Source organism: Musa acuminata, chromosome BXJ1-2 (assembly GCF_036884655.1).
Source record: "Musa acuminata AAA Group cultivar baxijiao chromosome BXJ1-2, Cavendish_Baxijiao_AAA, whole genome shotgun sequence".
Classification (NCBI taxonomy): domain Eukaryota; kingdom Viridiplantae; phylum Streptophyta; class Magnoliopsida; order Zingiberales; family Musaceae; genus Musa; species Musa acuminata.
Genome location: NC_088328.1, coordinates 28,151,619 through 28,175,203, shown reverse-complemented (window position 1 = coordinate 28,175,203; position 23,585 = coordinate 28,151,619). Strand labels below are relative to the sequence as shown.

The 23,585-nt window shown below is 41.1% G+C and overlaps 2 protein-coding genes and 2 long non-coding RNA genes across 4 annotated transcripts; 2 read left to right on the top strand and 2 right to left on the bottom strand.

Moving 5' to 3' along the window:
• Positions 1-612: 612 nt before the first annotated feature.
• Positions 613-6,060, bottom strand: LOC135607369 (U-box domain-containing protein 52-like). Its single transcript, XM_065099140.1, has 9 exons — positions 5,859-6,060; positions 5,571-5,677; positions 4,725-4,843; positions 4,403-4,639; positions 3,476-3,722; positions 3,255-3,362; positions 2,533-2,961; positions 1,034-1,816; positions 613-926 (listed from the first exon to the last, which is right to left on the bottom strand). The coding sequence occupies exons 1-9, from the start codon at positions 6,058-6,060 to the stop codon at positions 870-872; spliced, it is 2,289 nt and encodes a 762-aa protein (XP_064955212.1). The 3' UTR covers positions 613-869.
• LOC135607380 (uncharacterized) lies at positions 4,592-6,624 on the top strand. Its single transcript, XR_010485163.1, has 2 exons — positions 4,592-4,889; positions 5,816-6,624. It is a non-coding gene; the product is annotated as an uncharacterized LOC135607380 (long non-coding RNA).
• A 4,406-nt stretch (positions 6,625-11,030) lies between these two features.
• On the top strand, positions 11,031-12,851 carry LOC108951965 (uncharacterized). The gene is made up of 3 exons (XR_010485160.1): positions 11,031-11,946; positions 12,037-12,239; positions 12,327-12,851. It is a non-coding gene; the product is annotated as an uncharacterized LOC108951965 (long non-coding RNA).
• A 2,772-nt stretch (positions 12,852-15,623) lies between these two features.
• On the bottom strand, positions 15,624-17,160 carry LOC135607358 (putative GATA transcription factor 22). The gene is made up of 3 exons (XM_065099126.1): positions 16,742-17,160; positions 16,240-16,635; positions 15,624-16,133 (listed from the first exon to the last, which is right to left on the bottom strand). The coding sequence occupies exons 1-3, from the start codon at positions 16,931-16,933 to the stop codon at positions 15,813-15,815; spliced, it is 909 nt and encodes a 302-aa protein (XP_064955198.1). The 5' UTR covers positions 16,934-17,160; the 3' UTR covers positions 15,624-15,812.
• Positions 17,161-23,585: the final 6,425 nt, after the last annotated feature.

Genomic DNA, 23,585 nt, shown 5'->3' with positions numbered 1-23,585 from the left:
GGCTGCTATCGTGCATCACTGTTGTGGAGTGGGATGGTGCTAATTTTTCTCAGTGATGTGTCTAGAATCTTGCTTCTATGTATACATACATATATGTATAAACCAAGAGGTGACTTCTATCTGGTTGCATAAGGAACACAAGGGAAGAGAAAGGTTTCATACAATGTCATGATCCTTGTGTTTGGGGAAAATAGAAGTTTCATGCAAATTATTGATGCACCTTTGATATCACTCAATTTGATGTCTGTCGCTGCCTTATTAGCAATCTTATTGCCTTGCATACACTCTTCATTTTGAAAACAACCACATGTATGCTTTCTTTCAAGTGAGACTTTGTCACTGTTTCTATCGAGAAGCAGCCGTTTTATCCAATAAGACAGCATGGTTCTTCTCATTGTTGAACATGTAAACAGCGGTTTGTTTTGGTGAAAGTCAGAATTTATTATCTAGTTCAACGACATGTATCTTTTGAGTAGGATGTTGGAATCCCTATGTCATTGATTTAACTTAAGAGTGGGAAAAGGTGACTGTATTGGATTTCCATCTTTCATATGGTTAATGGCTGTTACCGGTACGTATCTGTAAGCAGTTTGATAACTTGCTATTCTTGCATGTGCGACCTTTAGAATCAAATTATAGAAAGGAAGGTACATCCATATCAATGATAAATTTGATTATTCTAAATGACATTTGAGCAGTAAGAGGTTCCAATGTTCACCAGATAAGGAGTCAAATTTATGTCCACATGGAGCATAAATGATCATCATTTCCTTTTTTTTCATGTACGACAGGCCATATCTATTTGCATATTTGTCTACTAATTCAGCTCCCTCCTTATCTGGACACTAAAGAATCACTAAGCTTTCTCCTTAGCCATCAGTAGAATAGGTCCATGACTCACTGACATTTGAATCACTTATCTGTTCCTGTTATGGAAAACAGAAACAAACCAAAATTACTAGCATTCTAGATGAAACAATGTAACTGCAACTCCCTAAAACCTTCTGTCCATGTCAAAACTCACATCACTAACCTGATGGATGAGCGACATTGCTCCCTTAGATATACTGTCAAATGTTTTGGGTGCAGCACCAAGATGTCTGCTGTTGTTGCTGCGAGATGCTTTGTAATCTTGACCGATGCTTCTCAGTCGGCTGAGCTCTGGTAACACAACCTTCCCTAAATCAGGTCGGTCCTTTCTCCTCAGCTCAGCACACTTCAAAGCGAGCTTAGCAAATGCAAGAGTCTCTTCCACTGGCCAGTCCTCAATAGCTGGGTCCAGCATGTCTGCAAAATTTCCTTTTTCGATGGACCTCTCTACATGATGCGTGAGGCTCATTGGAGGTTTTGCTGTAATAATTTGGAGCAGCATTATTCCTAGGGAGTATATATCAGATTTTACACCAAGCATACCCGTCTGTTGGTATTCAGGGTCAATATAACATAGTGTTCCAGCAGTTGATGTTATCCTGTACTGTGTGACACTGTCGGCTACTGATGCTGGCACCAGTCTTGCTAGGCCAACATCGCTGATCTTGCTTACATAATTGTGGTCCAGGAGGATGTTGGCTGGCTTAAGATCTCGGTGAACCAATGGTTCTGGCTTAGTCTGATGAAGGAAGAGTAATGCTGTAGCTATCTCGGCAGCAATTTTGAATCGTGTAGCCCATGGTATTGGGGGAGTATTTCCTCGTCTGAGGAGCCTGTCCTCCAAGCTTCCGTAGTCCATGTACTCATATACCAAGCAGCCATACTCTGGGCAGGCACCAAGAAGCAATACCATGTTGGGATGCCTGATGCAGCTCAGAATCTCGACCTAAACAAATTCCAGTAGACCAAATGGTTCAAAGGTTAGAATAAGCAGCTTGATAGAAATTTTCAACTTAGATTTAGCAATGGCTGAAGCTTAACGAAGTTCATAACATTATAATAAATTTTAATTGGTTGGCATAGTGTCATGTCGTTGAACATCTAGGATTAAGGTAATTTAACTAGAAATTAAGGCACAATGGATAGAATTCGGTGTGTTAGAAGCTTCAAGAGAGAATAACAGAGAGATGTCTACTACAATATGCTTCTTATGCAGATATTTGTTTCTGCAAAAGGTCCAAAATGTCTATCACACTGTAATGGAAAAAAATGTTATCCTTAATCCTGCACAATTTCTCATGATATATGTAGATGAATTCTTGGTCTTATTCTAGTGAGTCAAGATGATCATAGATAGCACTAAATAGCTCAATGCTAAATATTTTTTATATGAATTAGACCAGAAGATCCAGATCTAGAAAAGCATGGAAGAACTTTAAGAAGATTGTAAATACCAGGAAAAAGTTACCGGAGAAAGATGGAGCATGCTGAATCAGTAAGTTGTTTGTTCTTTTATATAAATGCATTAGTTAAATTCTTCTTTTATTCTATAAAATTCTGGTTATTATTATTTCTGAAGAAATGTTCGAACCGGTCAATTTTTTGGTTAATTCATAGTTCTATTTCTATCCTTAACCAGTGTGTTGGACATGATCATTGTACCTCTTGCTGGAATTGCTTTCTCCCTTGTGATGCATCTGGTCGTAAAACTTTAATGGCAACTTGTGTGTGATCCAGTGTAGCTCGAAAGACAGGCCCATATCCACCTTCCCCAACCTTCAGTGCCGATGAGAAGAAGTTTGTAGCGACTTCTATCTCATCAATGCTGTACTTCCTGTAATGAATTTCAGAACGTAACACAGATTCCGTTGCTTTCTTCCTCTCCTTTGCCTCTCGTCTGGCTTTCAACTCTGCATTGTATCTTCTCCTGGCCTCAAGTTCTGCAATTTTTTGTGCTGCTTCAGCAGCTTCCATTGCAGCCTTGCACTTTGCCTTTTCTAATTCGACGAGCACAAGGGCTGCCTCTTCAGATTGTCTTAATTCCTCAATTCTCCGGGCTTCTTCGATCTTCAACTTTTGCAACTCTCTAGCCTGATCAGTTCCAACCAATCAACACCTGATCAACTTCTAGTGCTCCAAAAAAAAATTTATTAATGTTTGAAACTTCAAAGTAAGCAAGCACAAATACAACAATTAAATAAACTTGCGTGTGTGTGGGACGGGGAATAATAAATCAGATATAAAAAATACCAAGAAAATGTCCACAAACATCCTCCATAAGTTTTCTTGTGAGCATGGCACTAAAAATTAAGCACGGATCTACCATAGGACTATTAATGGAAGGGATGATGATAAGCAAGAATAAAAGCAGCATTCCAGCTCACCTTCTCTTTGGCCATAATTGCTTCCTTGCAAGCTGCATTGTACATTTCTGCTGTCTGCTTTAGCTCGAGTCTTAGCCTTCTCATTTCAGCCTCAGCCTCTCTCATCGACTAATTGGGAAAAGTGAAGTACCATTAACAGCAAATGAAAACAGGCTGCCCATTTGAGAGGGTAGCTTGTAGTCTATTTTTTCCTGAATTGTATTAGAAACTAATTTACGTACGCTAATTGCTGGAGGCAGGAAACCTCGAGGGCTTTCTGTATATCCCAACTCAAATGCATCACTGAGGTCAGATCGGAAGCTCGTGCTTGCTGGGAAATCAATATTACCCGTGTATGAGTCATGATAGTTGGTCCTTGATGATCTGACAGAGGAGTCAAGGATGTCAATATATGCATCATTTGATGTCATCCTAGGTGTGGGGAGGGGCTTATTACCCCGCATGTAATCAGGAGGCCTTTCAGAGTTCCTGTCATATAAAAAGACTGGATTTAGATCTTTTTAAGTAACTCCTAGCTACTTGGTTACTGTTTGATCAACCAAGACAGCAAACATATATCGAGCCATAACATGGTTCCTGAACAAAACATGCATGTAGTAGATATAATTATTTAAGATGTAGCTTCAGAAAAATTCTTTTCTAATTAAGTTTCGTAGTTCTGTCAACCAGATTGTGGAAATAAGGGATACTGATATCCTTATTACCATCATCATGGTGAGTGTTTAGGTGAAGACTTTCAGCCAATTGCCACTAGCTCTTGTGATGAGCCATAAAGAGCTACAACAGCTCTAGTTAAACCTAATTCCTTGTCCTTGATGTTAGGTCCTTTGCATAGAAAGTATTAACTTCTAGTCCCTAGATTGTTTACAACTGCATGCATGAACAAAATTATATCAGGGACTAAAAATCTTTAGTCAAGCTGTCATCTTAAATTTAGAACTGTTTGTTTTCTTGTTATATAGACAATATTTGTCTGATCCATAGCAACTGCTGTTGTTAATGCAAGTTCCTTTTTGAGTCGACCTCCTCTTTTTTTTTTTTCTAATTATACACATTATATTTTTATTTATTATAACAAAACACCTTTTGACTTTCTTTCTTCTAGTATTTCATCAATGCAGTAGTCATAATACTGAGGTAAGTAATACCTGTATTTAGTGATTACTGCATTTTCTGTGGCTGACCTAATGGAATGATCAAAGTGTTCAGCTTGTCGATATGGACTATCCAGAGCCATTTGTTGCTTTGGGGGAAAAATGTTAACAGGAGCAGGTACTTTTGCTGTCCGGATCGTCAATGGCTTCCCCTTGTATATGACATACACTCCACAAAACTCTGGCGCACCTTTTGTCAAGCATGTTGGGACATCAGGATTCATGAATTTCCTGCAAGGAGGTATGGGCAACTGCTGTTCTTAAGGATTTCAGAACCAAAAAGGGAATACTGCAGTTTGTGGATAGACGGGGAGACCTGAGTGCATTCCTGCTTGAAGCACCAACTACGACATTCTGGATGTTGTTTGAGGTGATGTAGTCGATGATGGCTTTCGAGACATCAAAATCTTCCAAAATCACCTCCGTCAGCTGCAACTGTTTGTTTCCGGAAGAAGTTCAACAAAAAGTTCCGTTATTAATGGTGAGTAATTCAATCATCTTGGACTATCAACCTGATCAGTACTCTGGTATGTATGAACATCTTCATTTTCCAAATTCATGGTTCCACACATCTTTCAGTCATCATCATGCAACTACAATCCTGTCATTACACTCGTGTAGAACTAGATCCTAACTCACATCAAAATAAAAAGGCCATAGATGAATAATGCTTCCTTTCAATGTTATAGAGACACTCTACAATGTCAATGTAGCATTAGCTCTGTTTTCTGCAACAACTACTTGTTCCTTGTGATCAAAATACAGATCTTTAAAATGAAATTGTCAAACTCTTTTGAACTTGAGATGAGCAAGTAAAATTTTACATGAACAGTTGACAAGGACACCACATGAGGAAGTCATCTGTGCCTGCCGTGAAATTTTACTTGCTCTAGGCTCATCATACCGCTGAAGACTACAGAGCGAGTAAAGGAAGCAGCAGCTGACCTTGTTTCATATAAAATTTAATATTCCTGATGTTATCAGATTCTAATTTGCTTTACTCTGCCTCAGACATTTATGCTTTTTGAACTTTGTATATGAAAGTTAGTATCATAGCATCATGAGATTCTAACATGCTTTATTCTGCCTCAGCCAATTTTTATCTGTTTGATGTTTAAGTGATATCATTATATTCTAATTCACATAAGGAGCAAGAGCATACCCCTTTACGAGCACAGAATCCACGATATGGAACAAAGAGTTGTGTAAGCTCAGCTTCCACTTGCTCTTTGCTCATTTCTTGATTGGCTTCGGTCACAGATAAACCACCTGCAGAAATATTACTCAGCTATTAGTAATGAAAGAAAACCTTGTCAAATTAGATATGAAACTCAGAAGGATAACATGAACTTGATATGCTCATTCTGATACTAGATAGAACATGATGTCTGTTTTTGTTGTTGCAAGGTAGCAATCGAGAATGACGATGCTGAACATGAAGGATGCCTACTATTAAGGAGATCTGGCTGGGTCCTGACATGGACGAGGATTATGGAGTTGGTGTTGATGAGGAGGTGGTCGACTGCCCATTTCATCGCCTGCTGGCTGTTCTTATCCTTGTCGACCGCCACCACCGGCGGCACCTGCCCGGGCTTACGGCTGATGTCATCTGACTGTGACAGTGACAGAGATCGCGGCGGCATGCGATTCATTCTTGCAAGCACCAGTTTCAGCAAATGGAGAGAGAGTGAAGAAGGAGAGGAGAGCAGTTGAGAGGGAGAGGGAGGGAGGAGGGAGGAGTTGCTCTCTCTTACTCCTCCTCCACTCTTCTCTTCCCTGCGTCCTTCTCTGTCTGCTTCTTCCCTTTCCCGTTGAGTTATTCCTCCTTTGTTACAGCTTGGCAGTCCTTTTTTTGTTGTTCCCGGGAATAGAGGGTGGCAGTTGAGAATAACCACCTTGATCTCTTGAGAACAGTTGACCAGGGATGTTTCCCAGACTTCTGGTCCTTCTCCTCCTCCTTTTCTGTCTCAGTTCTTGCCCTTTTGCCGATGATGCCAATTCTTCTCATGGTTCTTGTTGAGCCACTTGTGATGATAAGCTGAGGTCCAGGAATTCGATGGCATCTTACAATTCTTCAGCCATGTTCTGGATCTCTCAATTCATGGTCTGGCATTGCCTTTTGCTCCAAGACAAATATGGAGTTTTGGAGTATATACACCTTATATCATCTCTGTTGATTTGCCAACAATCTATTTTATTTTATTTTATTTTACTCATTACTATAATTTCAACTAAATCTAACATTAAATTTCCTTTAGAACGAATTAAATTATAGACAATGCCATAATTTTGCCACCTTAGTCTAATAAGTTGTTTGCGCGGTATGATGAGTCATGCAAAGACAATAATTTCAATACTTATATAAAATATATATAATGTCTAATAATTTAGATTTAGCAATGATACTGAGATAATTATCTTCTAGAGTTGATTGTGATATATGATATCGAAGATAGATGTTTGACACGAGGATATTAGGTCCTTATAATACTTTTATTAAGTTTAACATAAAAAATGATCGATATGCTAAGATTTGGTTATGAGGTATGTTGGGTGCAATGTCAAGTCCTTAAATAAGAGAGATTATAGTACATCTACTTAGTTTGACATAAAAAAAAAAAAAGAAGATATATTGGATGCCAAGAGAGATTATAAAAATGATGGATATGGCTAAGATTTGATTATAAGATATGTGCTTGACGTTAAGTCCTTAAAGAATAAGAAATATTTAGTAGTATAACATAAAAAAAAAATGATGGATATTCTAACATCAAGAACTTGAATTGACTTCTAAGGAAAATTGCAGTGAAGAATCAAACACAAGGCACTTCCACCACCGGTGAAGAATCAAACATATCCCTCAGCTTTTCCCATAAAATTCCCACCAAGTTAAAAGCGATCCGCTTTTCACCTATGAAATCTCAAGTCATGAGGCAAACAAAATGGCAGCGTCCAAAAGCAGCAAGGCGACAGATGTAGCAGCCTCGAATCCGCTTTGTCTTCCCACTTTACCATGCTCCGACGCTGCTCATCCACCTAAAATAATGCGAGAGTTGAGGGAAGCAAGACGAACACGTAAGAGGTGATGTAGTAGCTGCACTCTCGGTATCTCCATTTGTTTGCATTCTCCTTTTGTTAATTCGAAGATTTAGGTCGCCATGCTCGGCATATATCTGCTGATATGACTTCAACTACGAGATTCTACTTCCCACTCCGGCTTTGTGGTCACTTTAGTTCCTCGCACTCTCCTGTGGCTATGTACTATAGAGAGAGGTCAGAAGTGGGGGAGGCAATGGGAGTAAGGAGTCTATCGATTCCATGTGTTCTACCCCTTCTCCTTTGGTGTATATAAACCCTGCAAACACTTCCAGTCTTCACCACACAAGCAACCTCGAGTTGGTTCGATGCGATCTCTCCGCGAAGTCGTGGTTCATAATTCCAGAGGCGCAGCGGCATTCTGGTGAGTCGGCATGATGGAGGTTGACAGAAGAGAGTGAGCACTCATGGTCTTTTCCCGCATTCATCAAGGGTTTAATGCTCGAAGCTATGGGTGCTCACTTCTCTCTCTGTCAACTCCCACCAACCCCACGTCAACATGTGGTGGGTTTTTGGTGTCTATCTGCTCTCCTTCTTCTTCTTCTTTCTTCTTCTTCTTCTAGATTTTGTTGCAGCAGTCCGGTGAGTGGGCATGATGGAGGTTGACAGAAGAGAGTGAGCACTCATGGTCTTTTCATGCATTCACCAACCCCACGTCAATATATGGAGGGTTTTTGGTGTCTATCTGTCCTTCTTCTTCTTCTAGATTTTGTTGCGGATACTGTGCACCATTGTTTGGGTTATCCTATGTAGATGCTATACATATCTAACTCTTTTAACATCTGTGGATCCATCGCTGATGTTTTTGGTTTTCTACATTTGCTGATGCTCACAAATTCATGTTCTGTTATCTGCATTTGGAGTACATTCTATAGTGATGCAGACAAAAATCTAACTTTTATTGTTTGCTATAGTATATAGGTTGTGCAGATGCAAGCAAATGGTGTCTTTTTGCATCTGCAAATGCAACATCAAATTAACTACGCTGGATGGATGATTGGCTGCTTCCCAAAATTCAAGAAAATGATGCATTTTTGCATAGTGTAATTTTCATTTTACTTTTTTACATTTTGTAAGAATTTAATAAAATTTTGGGATATGAGAATATTGTTGGTTTAATTGATGCATTGGCAACTTGTCACAACCCTCTTTATACTTGGATTCCCTCATCACATAATAGATGCCACCTATCATATCATGTCCTGCTCCAATGGATCTTTTGACTCAATAGAAGGACATAGTAACACTGTCATCTACTAAGAAACACTATCAAAATGATATTCTTGCAAGTGCCAAACCCACAAACAAAAAAGGAATAATTAATAACACTGCTATAGTTATGATTAGCATTATAATTTAGCAAAATAAAAACGTTTGTTACCATGATTAAATTTTTATTGGTCAAGTTATTGATTTATCGTTGGTAGTCAGGTCTTAAAGTTGTCTTCAGAAATTCATATTTATATATATATACATATTTATACACATATATACATATACACACACTATAGAGAGAGAGAGAGAGAGAGAGAGAGAGAGAGAGAGAGAGAGAGAGAGAGAGATTATCTTAATCTAGATGGATCAAATCCCATTTTGCTTTCACCAATCTTTAATTATTTCTTGAGAAATGTTGTGCTGAAGATATGCAGGAGGAGGAAAGCAAGTTGACTTTATACTTGTATACATCTGGAGAGATGCCAGATTAAATGGACATGAATGTGTAAGATGCATCCACCATACTTAATTTAGGATGCTGATGGGGCAAATCCCTATTAGTTAGTGTATCACTGTCAGTCTACAGTACTGTCCAATTCCTTTTCTTTATGTCCAAATCTTGATTGATGCCATGCATCAACCAAGCAAAGATGAGGTCTTCATCCTTTTTGACTTGTGAAGAACAGTGGAGCTACATGTCAACCTATTGGAGATTAGACCACCTTTGAGAAAACTATCTTAAATGAGCCACCAAGTAAACAGTAGAAGTTCCTGATGACACAGACATCCACTCTATTCCTTAATGTATGTAAGACAGAGAAACCCATATTAATGTTCACTGTTCTTGGTGAAGTATAAGACAGTTTACACAGAAATTGCATCCATGAACTCAGATGACTTAAGAGCCAAGTCATGGAACATGGTTGGTTGTCCATCAATTCAAAGGTTGTAAAAAGTTGTTTCTCATTGAATAATTGGCATAAAAATGATCAAAATTAGTCTTCCCCTTTCAATCTGAAAATTGATAAAAAGTTGCAATTGAAAAAGAACATTGGTCAAAGAGCCTTCTCCATATAATTTTGCAACTTATGGAGTAAGAGACAATAATATCATTAGTGACATATAATGATTCAAATTTTCTTGGTAATCCTTCTAATTGAACAAAAGTAAACCATTAATTGTCATGTCAAAGCCTTAAATATGTGACTTTTAATATGAGTATTACATATGATATCTCAAATTAGTTCTACATCAGGTATGAATTTTTCCTTGAAATAGCTCATAAATCATTATCTATGTTCAAAATGTAGACCACATCCAATTCACATGTTAGATAAATGGGACATTTTACAGTAATAAATTATTATTTTTATGTTGAATGCTAAAAATGAGATGTCAATTTAAACTTGTCCAAATTCTATACATCATTTTTCCCCAAGAAAAAAATCTGAATTTTCCATCAGTGGTATGTCAACAAGAAAAAGAACAATCAAAAGGTAGGCAATAAATAATATGAGTGCAAAAAATTGTTGGGTTTGGAATCTATACATTGGTTTTAGCACATCACTTGTTTATTATTAGCACACAAAGCTGCCATTGCTCGAGCATCATTCCTCTATAGGAAACTGAGAATGGATTCGAGCTCATTCATGTCCAAAGATGATGAAGATCTTGGAAAATGCCACCTGATGTCTTAGAGATCCATCTTATCAGAGGGCCTTTTGTTTGCAGACTACTCCTCTGCAGCACTCCATCAGGAATAGAATTTGTCCTCCTCCCCCAGCCTGCCTTTTGATCCTTTTCCAGCATATTCCTGCACAGACATGGAGCTTTCTCCCTCCATCAACCAATCAAGTGTTGGCCGGTCATAAAGAAGGAGTATATGGCAGACACCGTAACGTGGCTTCACCCCAAGCGAGTCCTCTCTCTCCCTTTCGCCGCTGCTGACCTCCATGCGTATGCCTGCATCTGTGACAAAGGAAACAGGCAATGCTGGGTTCATCCCCCATGGCGTTTTCCTCAAGGAGAAAGGAGGAAGAATTAGTGCAGCGGTATGAGCATATGATGCAACGAACGTAATGGAGGTTCGTCTTGGAGATAAGATTCCCGAGGCCATGGCGATGTCGGGGGGGTCATTGGATTGTATGTAAAAGGCAGCAAAGGTGGAATAGCATACGCCTGTGTATATTTTAATTGGAAGTGGGCGATGGGTTGAGCGGCTATCCGCTATTCGTTTCAGACGAGGCAAAACCAGAAGCCGTTCCACTTCTCCTGCTATATAAGCACTTGCATCTCCACAAAAGGAAACACGAAGCCGTCCACTGGACAGCGAGATGAATGCATGCATGGCCTGAAGGGTCGCAGAGGTGAGTGAGCTCATCGGAGGTTGACAGAAGAGAGTGAGCACCCATGGTGTTTTCTTGCATGGAAAGGGAGAGACAGAGTCCATGCTCCAAAGCTATGCGTGCTCGCTCCTCTATCTGTCAGCCACCACCGGTCGATGCCGTCTTCCGGTTGTACTTTCCTTGCTACTAACCCTACACCTTGATTCATTATTTGACTTGCAATGAAGAACAGATGGCCGAAGATCACTGGAACTGTTCTTTTCTTACTGCAACATTTTGAGCAGTACTACGGGCTTTATGATTCTTAGAAGTTGATCGGTTCTGTCTCAAATCAAGCTTGGTTGGGATCAGGATTTTTATGATCAACCCACTCAGATTCTATGTGATCTATTGTCTCGAACTTATCTTTGACATCAAAGACCGCTGTTTTCATCTTCAAGCCTAACTAAGCCCTGTTGAGTTGTGTATGTCTAAGAAAACTAGCAATAGAAGAAACCATCTGGCGACCTTTTGATGACAAAATAGTTGTCTTGGTGGCTAAATCTTTCCATCTTTTTTTTTTCCCTCATATTTGTTGGGGTTGAAAATTTGAAGCCTATTTCTTGGACAAACTGGACAGTCTCCGTAGCGGTTGACTTTTGAGATTCCAAGTCAAATCCTGTTGACAATAACTAAAACCACAAGGACAACACACAAAACCTGTGTGCTACGGGACAGGACACAGATTTTTGGATTAGGTCTGGCCTTGAGAGAAGAAAAGGAAGAAGAAGAAGAAGAAAAAGTGGTATATCCATCCAATTCCCCCATTTCCTCTATCGTTTTCATCCTGTTGGAGGCCAAGGATCTAAAAACGGGCAGCAGATGGTGGAACGCGATTCAAAGGTGACGCCTTTCTTCTCTCTCCATTTATAGAAGTGAAAATTCCGACGAGTTCTTATCAAGCTTGTCTGTTCGTGGTCGGGTGCTTGCCAGTGGATGCAACAGCGCAGGCGGCGGGTTCTTCTTCTTCTTCTTCTTCTTCTTCTTCTTCTTCTTTGCGTGAGGAGTCGGCTGATGGCGTTGGTCGATAGGGCGGCGGGAGACAGACGGAGTTGCTCGTAAGGAGGAGAACTCTTGCTCTCACGCCCGCCCTCTCTCTCTCTCTCTCTCTGCTTCTCGTCCTCGTTCTTCTGCAGGTTCATCATCTACCGATTCCCCACCTCATCAAAACCTGATCTTTCTTGCGTCGAATGTAAAATATGCGACAACTCTTTGTGATCAAGATTTTGTAGAAGAAGTTGATATCGGAAGGAACGCAGGCGAATGAGACAATGGTTTCCCCTTATCAAAGAACAAGAATGAGGCCGTCCCTGTCCGCGGCGCCCAATGCTACAGAACAACGAGCACTCGGACGCGTAAGAACGGAGATGAAGAAGAGGAAAACAGAGGAATCGAAGATTGAAGGCCGGAAGCGAGATCGCGCAGATTGAGGTTGTCTTGCGGCTTGTTGATGCTCATTCGTCGCTCACCGATGCCGTTCCGCTTCCTCCTCTTCGGGATCGAGATCGACATCGAGATGCACGGAGCAAAGAACCTAAACAGCGTTAACGCTACACCACAAAGGGGACAGCAGAGGGAAAGAAGACTCAGATGGGAGAGATTTATAGCATATAACGTTTGAAATTAACGGTATACGTCTCGACAGTGTATAACGTGCATGCCGAAAGTTTTATTTGCTGTAACATATATCAGTGCGTCACAAGCACGTGCTGTTCACATTAAAATGCACGTACATGGAGTTCATTCAATTCGATGCTCTTTTGATATCATAACAAAATAATATATATTAGTAAAAAAGATGATTTTAAGTTTGATTAGCTTATATGTCTTCTTAAAAAAATCTATTTTTATTTTTTTAAAATAAAATAAAAATATTATTACATCAAATTACGTATATGACGTTCACACTTAGATTTGAACATAAAATCTATCGCACACTATGTAAGATAGTCACTGAATGATCCGTTTGCCGAAGGATGACTTCCTTTACGCATACTACCGTCTCAATCGGGTGTTAAAGTTCAGCAAATTGTACTTGATATCTTCTGCTACCGGTGGATCAACTTGGAGTTGAAACCTACATGGACGGTGGCTGTTCAACTGCAATCAGCAAGGGTCATCCATCGTCTCTTAGCTCATGTCGATCGTGCTTGAGTTCCACGCGACGTGGCAAGTCGCCGCTGTCCGAGCGCAAGCTTAATTTGTCAGTCCTTGCACTTGTTGAGATCTCCAGCAGCTTCTCTTCTGCGACAGTGATGCATGGCGCTGATCCTTTGTGTGGCTTCGACGCCTCCATATTTTCTATGGAACAGTGAGGATGCATCCAACACTGTCATCTTTTCGACGCCGAAATCTGTGTTCTCTTATGATGTCCGAGAACGATGTGGCGAGTCCCTAATGCCGGATGAGACACAATTCTTATCCTCTCTAAACCTTCGTGTTGTTGCTAGTGCCAAGCAATTCAAATCTGCTTGTTGCGGTCGTACTTCAACTCTCTCTCTCTCTCTCTCTCTCTCTCTCTCTCTCTCTCTCCACACATAGAATCATCACAAAACTGATGGTTTTCACTTGGAATCTACATAGCCTTGTGATAGCCAAACTATACTTTTTCTCATCAAACCAAACGAAGTTGTGGAATTGATGAGCAAATCATGTTGTCGGATGAATACATACAAAATCTTAGTCCTGTACTTTTACTTTGTTTGATGAGTATATTAGATATCGTAGAACACATTATTTTTCATATTTCTATGACTTTTCAAACATCAGTTGAAACCTTCATGAATAATTTTATGTCCCTCGTCAACCTAGAAAGATTCTAGCCCGATTGAAAGACATGTTGTAGCTAAATATTTATTTTCCGGGACAACCATTATCGTCTTACCGACTAAACCAGTTAACATCTTTTAAATTAATTTGATGAGATTTCGAACTCACGATCTTAATTTATTTAATACTAAAAATATTAAAACAATTAATTAGAAACTCATATGACCTAAACCTTGTTTTCCAAGGATGCACAGAACCAAATAGGAGGAGGCAGGTCAGTGAAAGAACAAACAAGCTTTGTTGGCTTTTGATGCCTGAAGAATCTGCAGATCTCTGGATGTCAGTGAGGCAGCCAGCATAGCATGCATCCCAAAAGCAACTTTTCATAGCGTTTGCATTGTGGAAAGTTTCCATGGGTTGCATTTGAACACATATACATCAAGGACAATCCAATGTTTGGATCACATAAACCATAAAGCATCATACCAGTTTCTCATTGTTGGTCTTTATCTGAAACAATCATATATCTAACAATCAAATATTAAATATAAAAGAGGCTGTAGAAACATGATTTCCACTGAAGGTTCATTTCTTTATTTTTAGTGTCCCAAAGTCTTTCTCCTCCTGGTTGGACACTCAAAAACAGTAAAAGTAGGCTCTTCTATGTCACACAGCTTGACAAGGCTCTTTTTATTTGTGTTTCTATCTCGTGGGCATGTCTTGCCTATATCAGGAAATGAACCAGAGCTACACTTGCAGAAGTCCTCGGGGGGGAACTCAGGTTAAAACCAAGCTAAAGGACAAGTGAAACTACTGTCTGCTTATGGGCTGCAACATTTTTGTGAACAAGGGTGGGGATTTCAAAGGCACACACATTTGCATGGACCAAAACATGTATCTTCAAATCCAAACATATGGAACATCAAAGGAAAAGAAGAAGAAGAAGGAGGAGGAGAAAATACTGCTTTTCAGATACCTGAAAGGAAGATAGTTGCCTCAAAAATAAACGAATACAAGAAGATTTAGTTTCCATCTAAAGTTGTTTGCAACCAGAAAAAGTGAATGAATCCTAACATCAAAGAAGAAGAAGAAGAAGGAGAAAATACTCCTTTTAGCTACCTGAAAAACCAAGATTGAATGCAAGAAGATTTAGTTGCCATCTAAAGTTGTTTGCAGCCAGAAAAAAAGTGATTGAATGTTTTTATCTCTGGTAAAACATGCCTTCTATACGACCGCTTCTAAAAAGTTGGACAGCGTTACCTGCAAACTATGGAGTGAGTTGTCTATATCCAGTTGTCCATCCTCCACTTGGTTGAAAAGCATCACACCACAAGTCAGGAAACATGAAGCAGTATACAATCGAAGGGTTTGCAAAAGGTTGTGTTCTAGGATGAGTTGAAGAAATGCGTTAGGAGTTGATGCATCAAAAGGCTCTCCACTCAATGCAGTGTAGTTTATCTCATGACTCTCTCACACAGTATATTGTTATTGGTAAACCTGTTCATGTCAGTTTGGTCTGCTGTTGGTGTAAGCATTAGAGTAAGGGCATTAACATTTGTCTAATGGAGTGCTGCCTTGTTGATCATGTAAAAGAACCTTAGTTTACATCACTCTATGTCTTGTTCCATGATATGGGGGGACTGCTAAGCACCACTTTAGATGTTTTGACTACCCTCGTATGGCATATGCAGATCATTCTAAAACAGATGTTGTAATATCATGTCAAAAACATGCACTTCAATTCAGTAAGCTCCTCAAGAACAACAATAATGTATTGATATTCGCAAGCAAACCCTATTTCTTCCAAAGTTTATTAGCTCACTTACTGCGTTCTCCCTCACTTGGCAAACACACAAGTAATTAGTAGTCACACCAGCACAAATATAGAGTTCACTTATGATAAGAGAAAACAACTCAAGAATAAGGAAGGAAACAAACGCTCAGCTGCGGATAAGGCCACAAGACAAAGCCATCAACAGTATCGCTGCGTCTCTCTCTTCCTGCGGGAACACCTTCTGGATCGCTGTGTTCTTGTTGGAGCTTAATTGAACATCATCGAAGCAAAGCTTCTTGGCGGTCGCACTGGAAGCGTCAACCTTGCACCGTTTCTTGAATGGGAGAGTTCGATCGATATCCAACTTTTTCTCTTTTCTCACTTTGGCCGGAGCAGTGGCGGGGATCAATCCGCCGTTCAGAGCCGCTGCGGCTGCCATGGCACGCCTCGCCTTCCTTTGCCGTATTCCACATGCGTTACAGAGCGACTGCACCATCATATGGTGGATCAGCAGTGTGAAGAACTGAAGAGATGGTCATATACTTCTGTAGATAGAGCTGTAGGCCATTGTTCACGGATTAAGAGGTACTTGCCTTGGGGCCGCGAGGCCCACTCCTCCACAGAGGAGTCTTGGTTGTGTTGCAGTCGCTGCAGATTCTGATGATACCATTTCCGTTGCTTTGATTGCCTGTACCGAACCCTTGGCTTCTTTGGCTTTGGTCTTCAGAGAGTAGCATGCTTCCTCTAGGTTTGCTCACCACGATGTGAGTGGAATTCATCATCTTCCTCATAAACCGCATCTTGGAGGACATCCATTTACCGGGCCTATCCGCTTCTTCTTCTTCTTCTTCTTCTTCGTCTTCTCCTTCTTCTTCCGTGATATTGTCCAGATCGCAAAGAGAGAGTTTGAGAGCATCGTCGTCGTCGGCGTCGGCAGGATGCTGTGTCATGCGATCGCTCGATCCCGCTCTCAGGAACAGCTCCCTGGCCTACAACCAAGAACCGATGCTATATGATCATGGACTACTAAAGATCCGGTTGCAATGCAACTGGTCGCATCGCATAGTCCTTCCTGGTGCAAAACTAGTTCCCTACCTCCTGCAGTGGCTGCTGGACGTGACGGCCCGTGCAATAATCTGCTCCTTGATCATGGCTGCTGCTGAAGAGATCGGAACACGAGAAGGAAGAAGCACGATCTGCTAGGGCGGAGGTAGGGAGGTGACCTAGATCTCTGTCCCCCTCTTCCGAGGGGACAACACACGCCTGGTTCAGATCGAAGGGAGTCATGGAGAGAAAGGAGGGAGGTGTAGTCCTTCCAGGAAGAGAGCGTACTAGGAGGAGTGGGATATTGGAGATGAGAGAAGGCAGTGGGGGAGGGCTAGAGACCAACCATGAGCTATCATAGAGAAACAAGGATCGGAAAAATCAGCGTGGGAAGGGGTAAAACTCCCTTTTATAAGGTAAACAAGAACAATGACTAGGAATCTGATCAAAGGCATTCACGTGACTCCCCCAACTCCTCCATCACCAGAGATGCCAAGAATCAAAGGGGGGAAATGTTACATGGAAAATACAAAAAAATGGGAACCACTGAAGACCACGTCGCAACAGTGTATAACATTCCAAGATGCCGCAAACAGTGCCTGCTAAATCCCATAAAATTGACTTGTCAGCAGCTCATCAGAGGGGTTGTAAGATGTAAAGATAGGTCTGGGCAGGGCTTCCGTCGCTATTGGCCAAAGGGCATTCAATGTGAGAGCAGGCAAAGGGTCAGGAATAGCCCCCTGCTCCCAACCCACCTTGGCTGCTCCTTCCTGGATTTACCCCCCTTCGCTGTGAAAAGTTAACTGCACAGCGGTCAGATCTCTCTCTCTCTCTCTCTCTCTCTCTCTCTCGGCCACCGTTCTGTGCAAGGAATTTTACTGCGCTGGTACCAGCTTTGCGCTGCCCGGGGCGCTTCAGGAGTTACTGCGATTTCATCCGAGCAACCGATGGCGAGAGATGAAGACACGAAGTACGCTGCCACCCTTGAAGCATTGATTGCAGTTGAAGTCGACGAATGAAGCTATACCTGCTTCATGTTCACTGGGGCTCGCCACCGGATAACGTTTCTTTGATGTGAGAAGCTGCTGCTGCAATTAATTCGTGTGACGGTGGGGATGGATACGTGGGGGAAGTGCCCTTCACTCTTGATCCCAGAAGACAGAGATGGAGAAAGAATTCACTGTCAACGTATGAGGTATGAGGTATGAGGCTCAATAATTTTCGGAGTACGTCCAAGCAAACGTAGCTCTCACATGGGTGTCCCCAAATGCAAGGGTCATGGCTTGGTGCTACAAGACACTGCATCCCATGCTTCGTTCACCATGGACCCCTCCTCTCTCTCTCTCTCTCTCTTCTCTCTCTTTCTCGTGATCGTTTGGGAAGCCCTACGATAATTGTACATTACAGGAATTACGTTATCTTAAAGCAGGAAGTAGATTTGAGAGAGGAGAAATGCGTCTCGGGTCACGGCCGAAATAGATACGAACACCACCGTGGACTGGCCACCTTCTTTTTGGTAATCAATCCATTTACTCATGTCGATCCAAGTTTTGGAACTAAGCATGCCTGGAGAGAGAGAAAGCAGAGACGCTTTCGTCAACAACACGTCGTATTCTATTGTCAAGCAAATGAGCTTTAGATTGGCCATATAAGACGGAGCCTTGAATCACATCAATCCCCCCTGTCTCTCTCCTCTGACTGGGATCAGGGATCACAGCTCTGCGGTACAACAGAGCTGCACCTGATGGGGATATAAACAGGAATAACCTTTGTATAGGAACAAATACTAGAAGACCAAAATACGCAGCGGAATAAAATGGAAACACAATCAAACAGAACACCAAGATATACGTGGAAAACCCCTTCAATGTGAAGGGTAAAAACCACGGGGCAAACTAGAGATAATCCACTATGAGAATAATGAATATACAAATCTCAATCTCTTGCCCAAAACCCAAGCAACAACCACAAGAGAATAACTGGGATACAAGGATCACGTTACTGCCCACAATATCTAAAACCTCCCAAGTAATCACAGCAAGAGCCTACTGTAGATTTGATCTAACCTGAGATGAGAACACTGCTAGATGATTGTGAACAGTCTCTCTGCATTGTCCTTGTCTTCTTCCCTTTCTTTCTCTTCCTCTTCTGCCTTGTTCTCCTTCTTCTCTTTGGAATCTCGTCGCTACAAAGATCTGCCTCGTTGCTGCCTTTTTATAGCTTTAATCTGCCTCTAAAACGCAGCCACCACACCCCCCTAATCTTAATTAGGGTTAGGTTAAGAGGGGGTGTGAGCTGTGGGCTGATAAAGCCCACATGGGCTGAATATGGGCCATCAGCCCAACAACCTCCCCCTTCAGCCCATAAGGGAGGCTGTCCCATGACTCCTCAATGTGAAGCCATACCGACCAACTGTCGGTATATCTCCTGTCTTTCTTTTGTTAAGGTCTTCGTCAACATGTCTGCTCCGTTGTCATCTGTATGAATTTTCTGAAGCTGCAACTGCTTCTCTTCAAATACATTTCGAATCCAGTGGTATCTGACATCTATATGCTTTGACTTGGAATGAAACATTGGGTTCTTACACAAATGGATGGCACTCTGGCTGTCACAATGCATCACATAATTTTCCTGTTTCAGCCCCAATTCTTGTAAGAATTCTTTCATCCATAACATTTCTTTGCATACCTCTGTAGCAGCAATATATTCTGCTTCTGTGGTGGAGAGAGCAATACACCTTTGTAACCTGGATTGCCATGACACAGCTCCCCCTGCAAAAGTAAGTACATAACCTAAAGTAGACTTCCTCGTATCTATATCTCTTGCCATATCTGCATCTGTGTAACCTGTTAACGCAGGTGGTCCACCTCCAAAGCTTAAACAAACCTTAGAGCTCCCTCTGAGATATCTAAAAATCCACTTCACTGCTGCCCAGTGCTCTTTGCCTGGATTTGCAAGAAATCTGCTAGTAACACCCACTACATATGCGATGTCCGGCCTCGTACATACCATTGCATACATTAAACTTCCAACTGCTGAAGCATAAGGAACCTTTTGCATTTTCTCCTTCTCCTCATCACTTGACGGACTCTGTTCTGAGCACAACTTGAAGTGACCTGCAAGAGGAGAACCAACTGACTTAGCATTGCTCATACTAAATCTTTCCAATACCTTCTCGATGTATTTCTCCTGTGACAACCAAATCTTCTTGTTTTTCCTGTCACGAGAAATCTGCATGCCTAGTATTTGCTTTGCTGGCCCCATGTCCTTCATTGCAAAAGACTCACTCAGTTCCTTCTTCAACCTGTCAATTTTAGACATATCTTTTCCAAGAATAAGTATGTCATCAACATAAAGTAAGAGAATAATAAAATTCTCACCAAACCATTTGATGTACACACAATGATCCGAAGCCGTTCTTTTGTATCCATTTTCTGTCATAAATGAATCAAACTTTCTGTACCACTGTCTTGGAGCTTGCTTTAGCCCATACAAGCTCTTCTTCAACTTGCAGACAAAATTATCTTTACCTTTGACTTTGAAGCCTTCTGGTTGCTCCATATAAATTTCCTCCTCCAAATCACCATGAAGGAAAGCTGTCTTCACATCTAACTGCTCAACCTCCAAGTCCTGGCTAGCAGCAATACCAAGAGCAACACGAATAGAAGACATTTTAACAACAGGAGAAAATATCTCTTCAAAGTCAATACCTTTCTTTTGACCAAAGCCTTTCACAACCAATCTAGCTTTGTACTTTGGTTGAGAACAATATTCTTGAGTCTTCAACCTAAAAACCCACTTGTTCTTCAAGGCCTTCATTCCATTTGGTAGCAGCACCAAATCATAAGTGTGGTTCTTCTGAAGAGCATCCATCTCTTCCTGCATAGCAACTAACCACTTCTCTTTCTGCTCACTCTCAACTGCTTCCTGGTAACTCTCTGGTTCACCTGCATCAGTAAGCATCACATACTCATCTGTAGAGTATCTTCTGGAAGGTTGACGTTGTCTAGAAGATCTTCTCAATTGAGGTTCTGCGGGAACTTGCTCTCCTACTTCTTCTTGCTCAACATGTCCTGCAGGTAAATCAATATCAGGCTCTACACTATTTTCCTGCACATCTCCCCCATCACCCTGATATACTGGAGGAATAACTGGGTCACAATCTGCTAATCCTTCTACAGAAGTCTTGGCTGGTGCCTTCTTCTTCAAATCCTCAAAGGTTTGATCCTCAAAGAAGACCACATCTCTACTCCTGAACACCTTCTGCTTTTCTGGATCCCAAAGCCTGTAACCAAACTGATCATGTGAGTAACCAAGAAAAATACATTCTTTAGACTTACCATCTAGCTTGGACCTCTCATTATCTGGAACATGTGCAAATGCACGACAACCAAACACTCTCAAATGCCTGTAGGAAACATCTTTCCCTGACCATACATGCTCTGCAACATCACCATCTAGGGTTGTACATGGTGATAAGTTGATCACATCAACTGCAGTCCTCAAAGCCTCATCCCAAAACCTTTTGGGTAGCTTGGCCTGTGAAAGCATACATCTGATCTTTTCCATGATGGTGCGGTTCATCCTCTCTGCAATTGCATTATGCTGAGGTGTACCAGGAACTGTCATCTCATGTTGGATCCCATGCGACCTGCAATAGTCATTAAACAATCCCATATACTCACCACCATTATCTGATCTTATGCATTTCAATTTCCTTTCTGTCTCCCTTTCAACCCTGGCATGAAACTCTTTGAAGACATTAATAACCTGATCTTTGGTCTTCAAAGCATAAGCCCAAACTTTCCTGGAAAAATCATCTATAAAAGTGACAAAATAAAGTGCACCACTTATACCAAGAACATCAACAGATCCACCAGGAGTTTTTGTCCTCAAAGGATCACATACATCTGTATAAACACGGTCTAAGGCATGCATTTTTCTAGACAAAGCAGCACTAGCAAATGAAACTCTATGTTGTTTACCAGCCAAACAATCAATACAAGGGTTCAGATGTATACCTCTGAGATCTGGTAATACCTCTCTCTTGGAAAGAGCTTGCAGCCCCTTCTCGCTCATGTGTCCCAATCGCCTATGCCACAACTCCATACTGAAGTCTTTCTCTGTAGCATTTAACTGCTCACCATAAGCTTTAGCCTGCAACCTGTACAAAGTATGACATTTCTTTCCATTAGCTATAACAAGAGAACCCTTACTGAGCTTCCATTGCCCTCTGTGAAATCTGCTTTCATACTCTTCATCATCTAGTCTTCCAACTGAAATTAAATTTAGCCTCAAGTCAACCACATGCCTCACATCCTTAAGTACCAACTTGCAGCCAAGGTTGGTCTTTAAATGGATATCACCCATGCCAATGATGTCTGCTGTGCCATAGTTGCCCATCTTGACAACACCAAAGTTTCCAGACCTGTATGTAGCAAAAAACTCCCTCCGTGGTGTAGCATGATAAGAAGCACCTGTGTCAATCACCCACTCAAGATCCTGACACACACAAGAAAAAATATCATCAGAAGGAGACAAAATCAAATAATCACCACCCTGCACTGTAGCTGTAGTATTATCCTTTGACTCTGTAGACTCCACTTCTTTTCCCTTTTTCTTGTTCTTCTTAGGTTGCTTACATTGGTTCTTGTAATGTCCTTTCTCACCACAGTTATAGCAAACAATATCTTTTCTTGATCTTGACTTGCTCCTACCCATACGTGAACTGCTTCTAGACTTTGACCTTCCTCTGTTCTCTGAGATAAGTGCCTGTGAATCATTCTGAGATGTTGCCGAACTCTTTCTTCTCAACTCCTCATTCAACAAACTGCTTGTTACTTGACTCATAGTGACAATACCATCTGGCGCAGAATTACTAAGGGAAACCACCAGTGTCTCCCAACTTTCTGGTAATGAACTGAGAAGTAACAATGCCTGCAACTCATCATCAAGAGACATTCTCATAGAGGATAACTGGTTAGTAATACTCTGCATTTCATTCAAATGCTCAGCAATAGAAGTACCCTCTCTATATTTTAGGTTCACAAGTTTTCTGATCAAAAAAGCTTTGTTGCCAGCTGTTTTTCTTTCATAGAGACTTTCCAATTTTTTCCAAAGAGAATATGCAGAAATTTCAGTAGAAACATAGTGAAATACACTATCATCAAGCCACTGTCTAATAAATCCAATTGTTTTTCGATCTAACCTCTTCCACTCATCATCTATCATAGTTGTAGGTTTTGCACTATCCCCTTGCAAAGGTCCATACAAATCTTTGCAATACAAGAGATCTTCCATTCTTGGTTTCCATATCATCCAATTATTTCCATTCAAACTAATCATGCGAGAAATATTACTGGCCTCCATGTTCAAATACAAAAATTAAATCACCAAAACCCCGCTCTGATACCAGTTGATGGGGATATAAACAGGAATAACCTTTGTATAGGAACAAATACTAGAAGACCAAAATACGCAGCGGAATAAAATGGAAACACAATCAAACAGAACACCAAGATATACGTGGAAAACCCCTTCAATGTGAAGGGTAAAAACCACGGGGCAAACTAGAGATAATCCACTATGAGAATAATGAATATACAAATCTCAATCTCTTGCCCAAAACCCAAGCAACAACCACAAGAGAATAACTGGGATACAAGGCCCACAATATCTAAAACCTCCCAAGTAATCACAGCAAGAGCCTACTGTAGATTTGATCTAACCTGAGATGAGAACACTGCTAGATGATTGTGAACAGTGTCTCTGCGTTGTCCTTGTCTTCTTCCCTTTCTTTCTCTTCCTCTTCTGCCTTGTTCTCCTTCTTCTCTTTGGAATCTCGTCGCTACAAAGATCTGCCTCGTTGCTGCCTTTTTATAGCTTTAATCTGCCT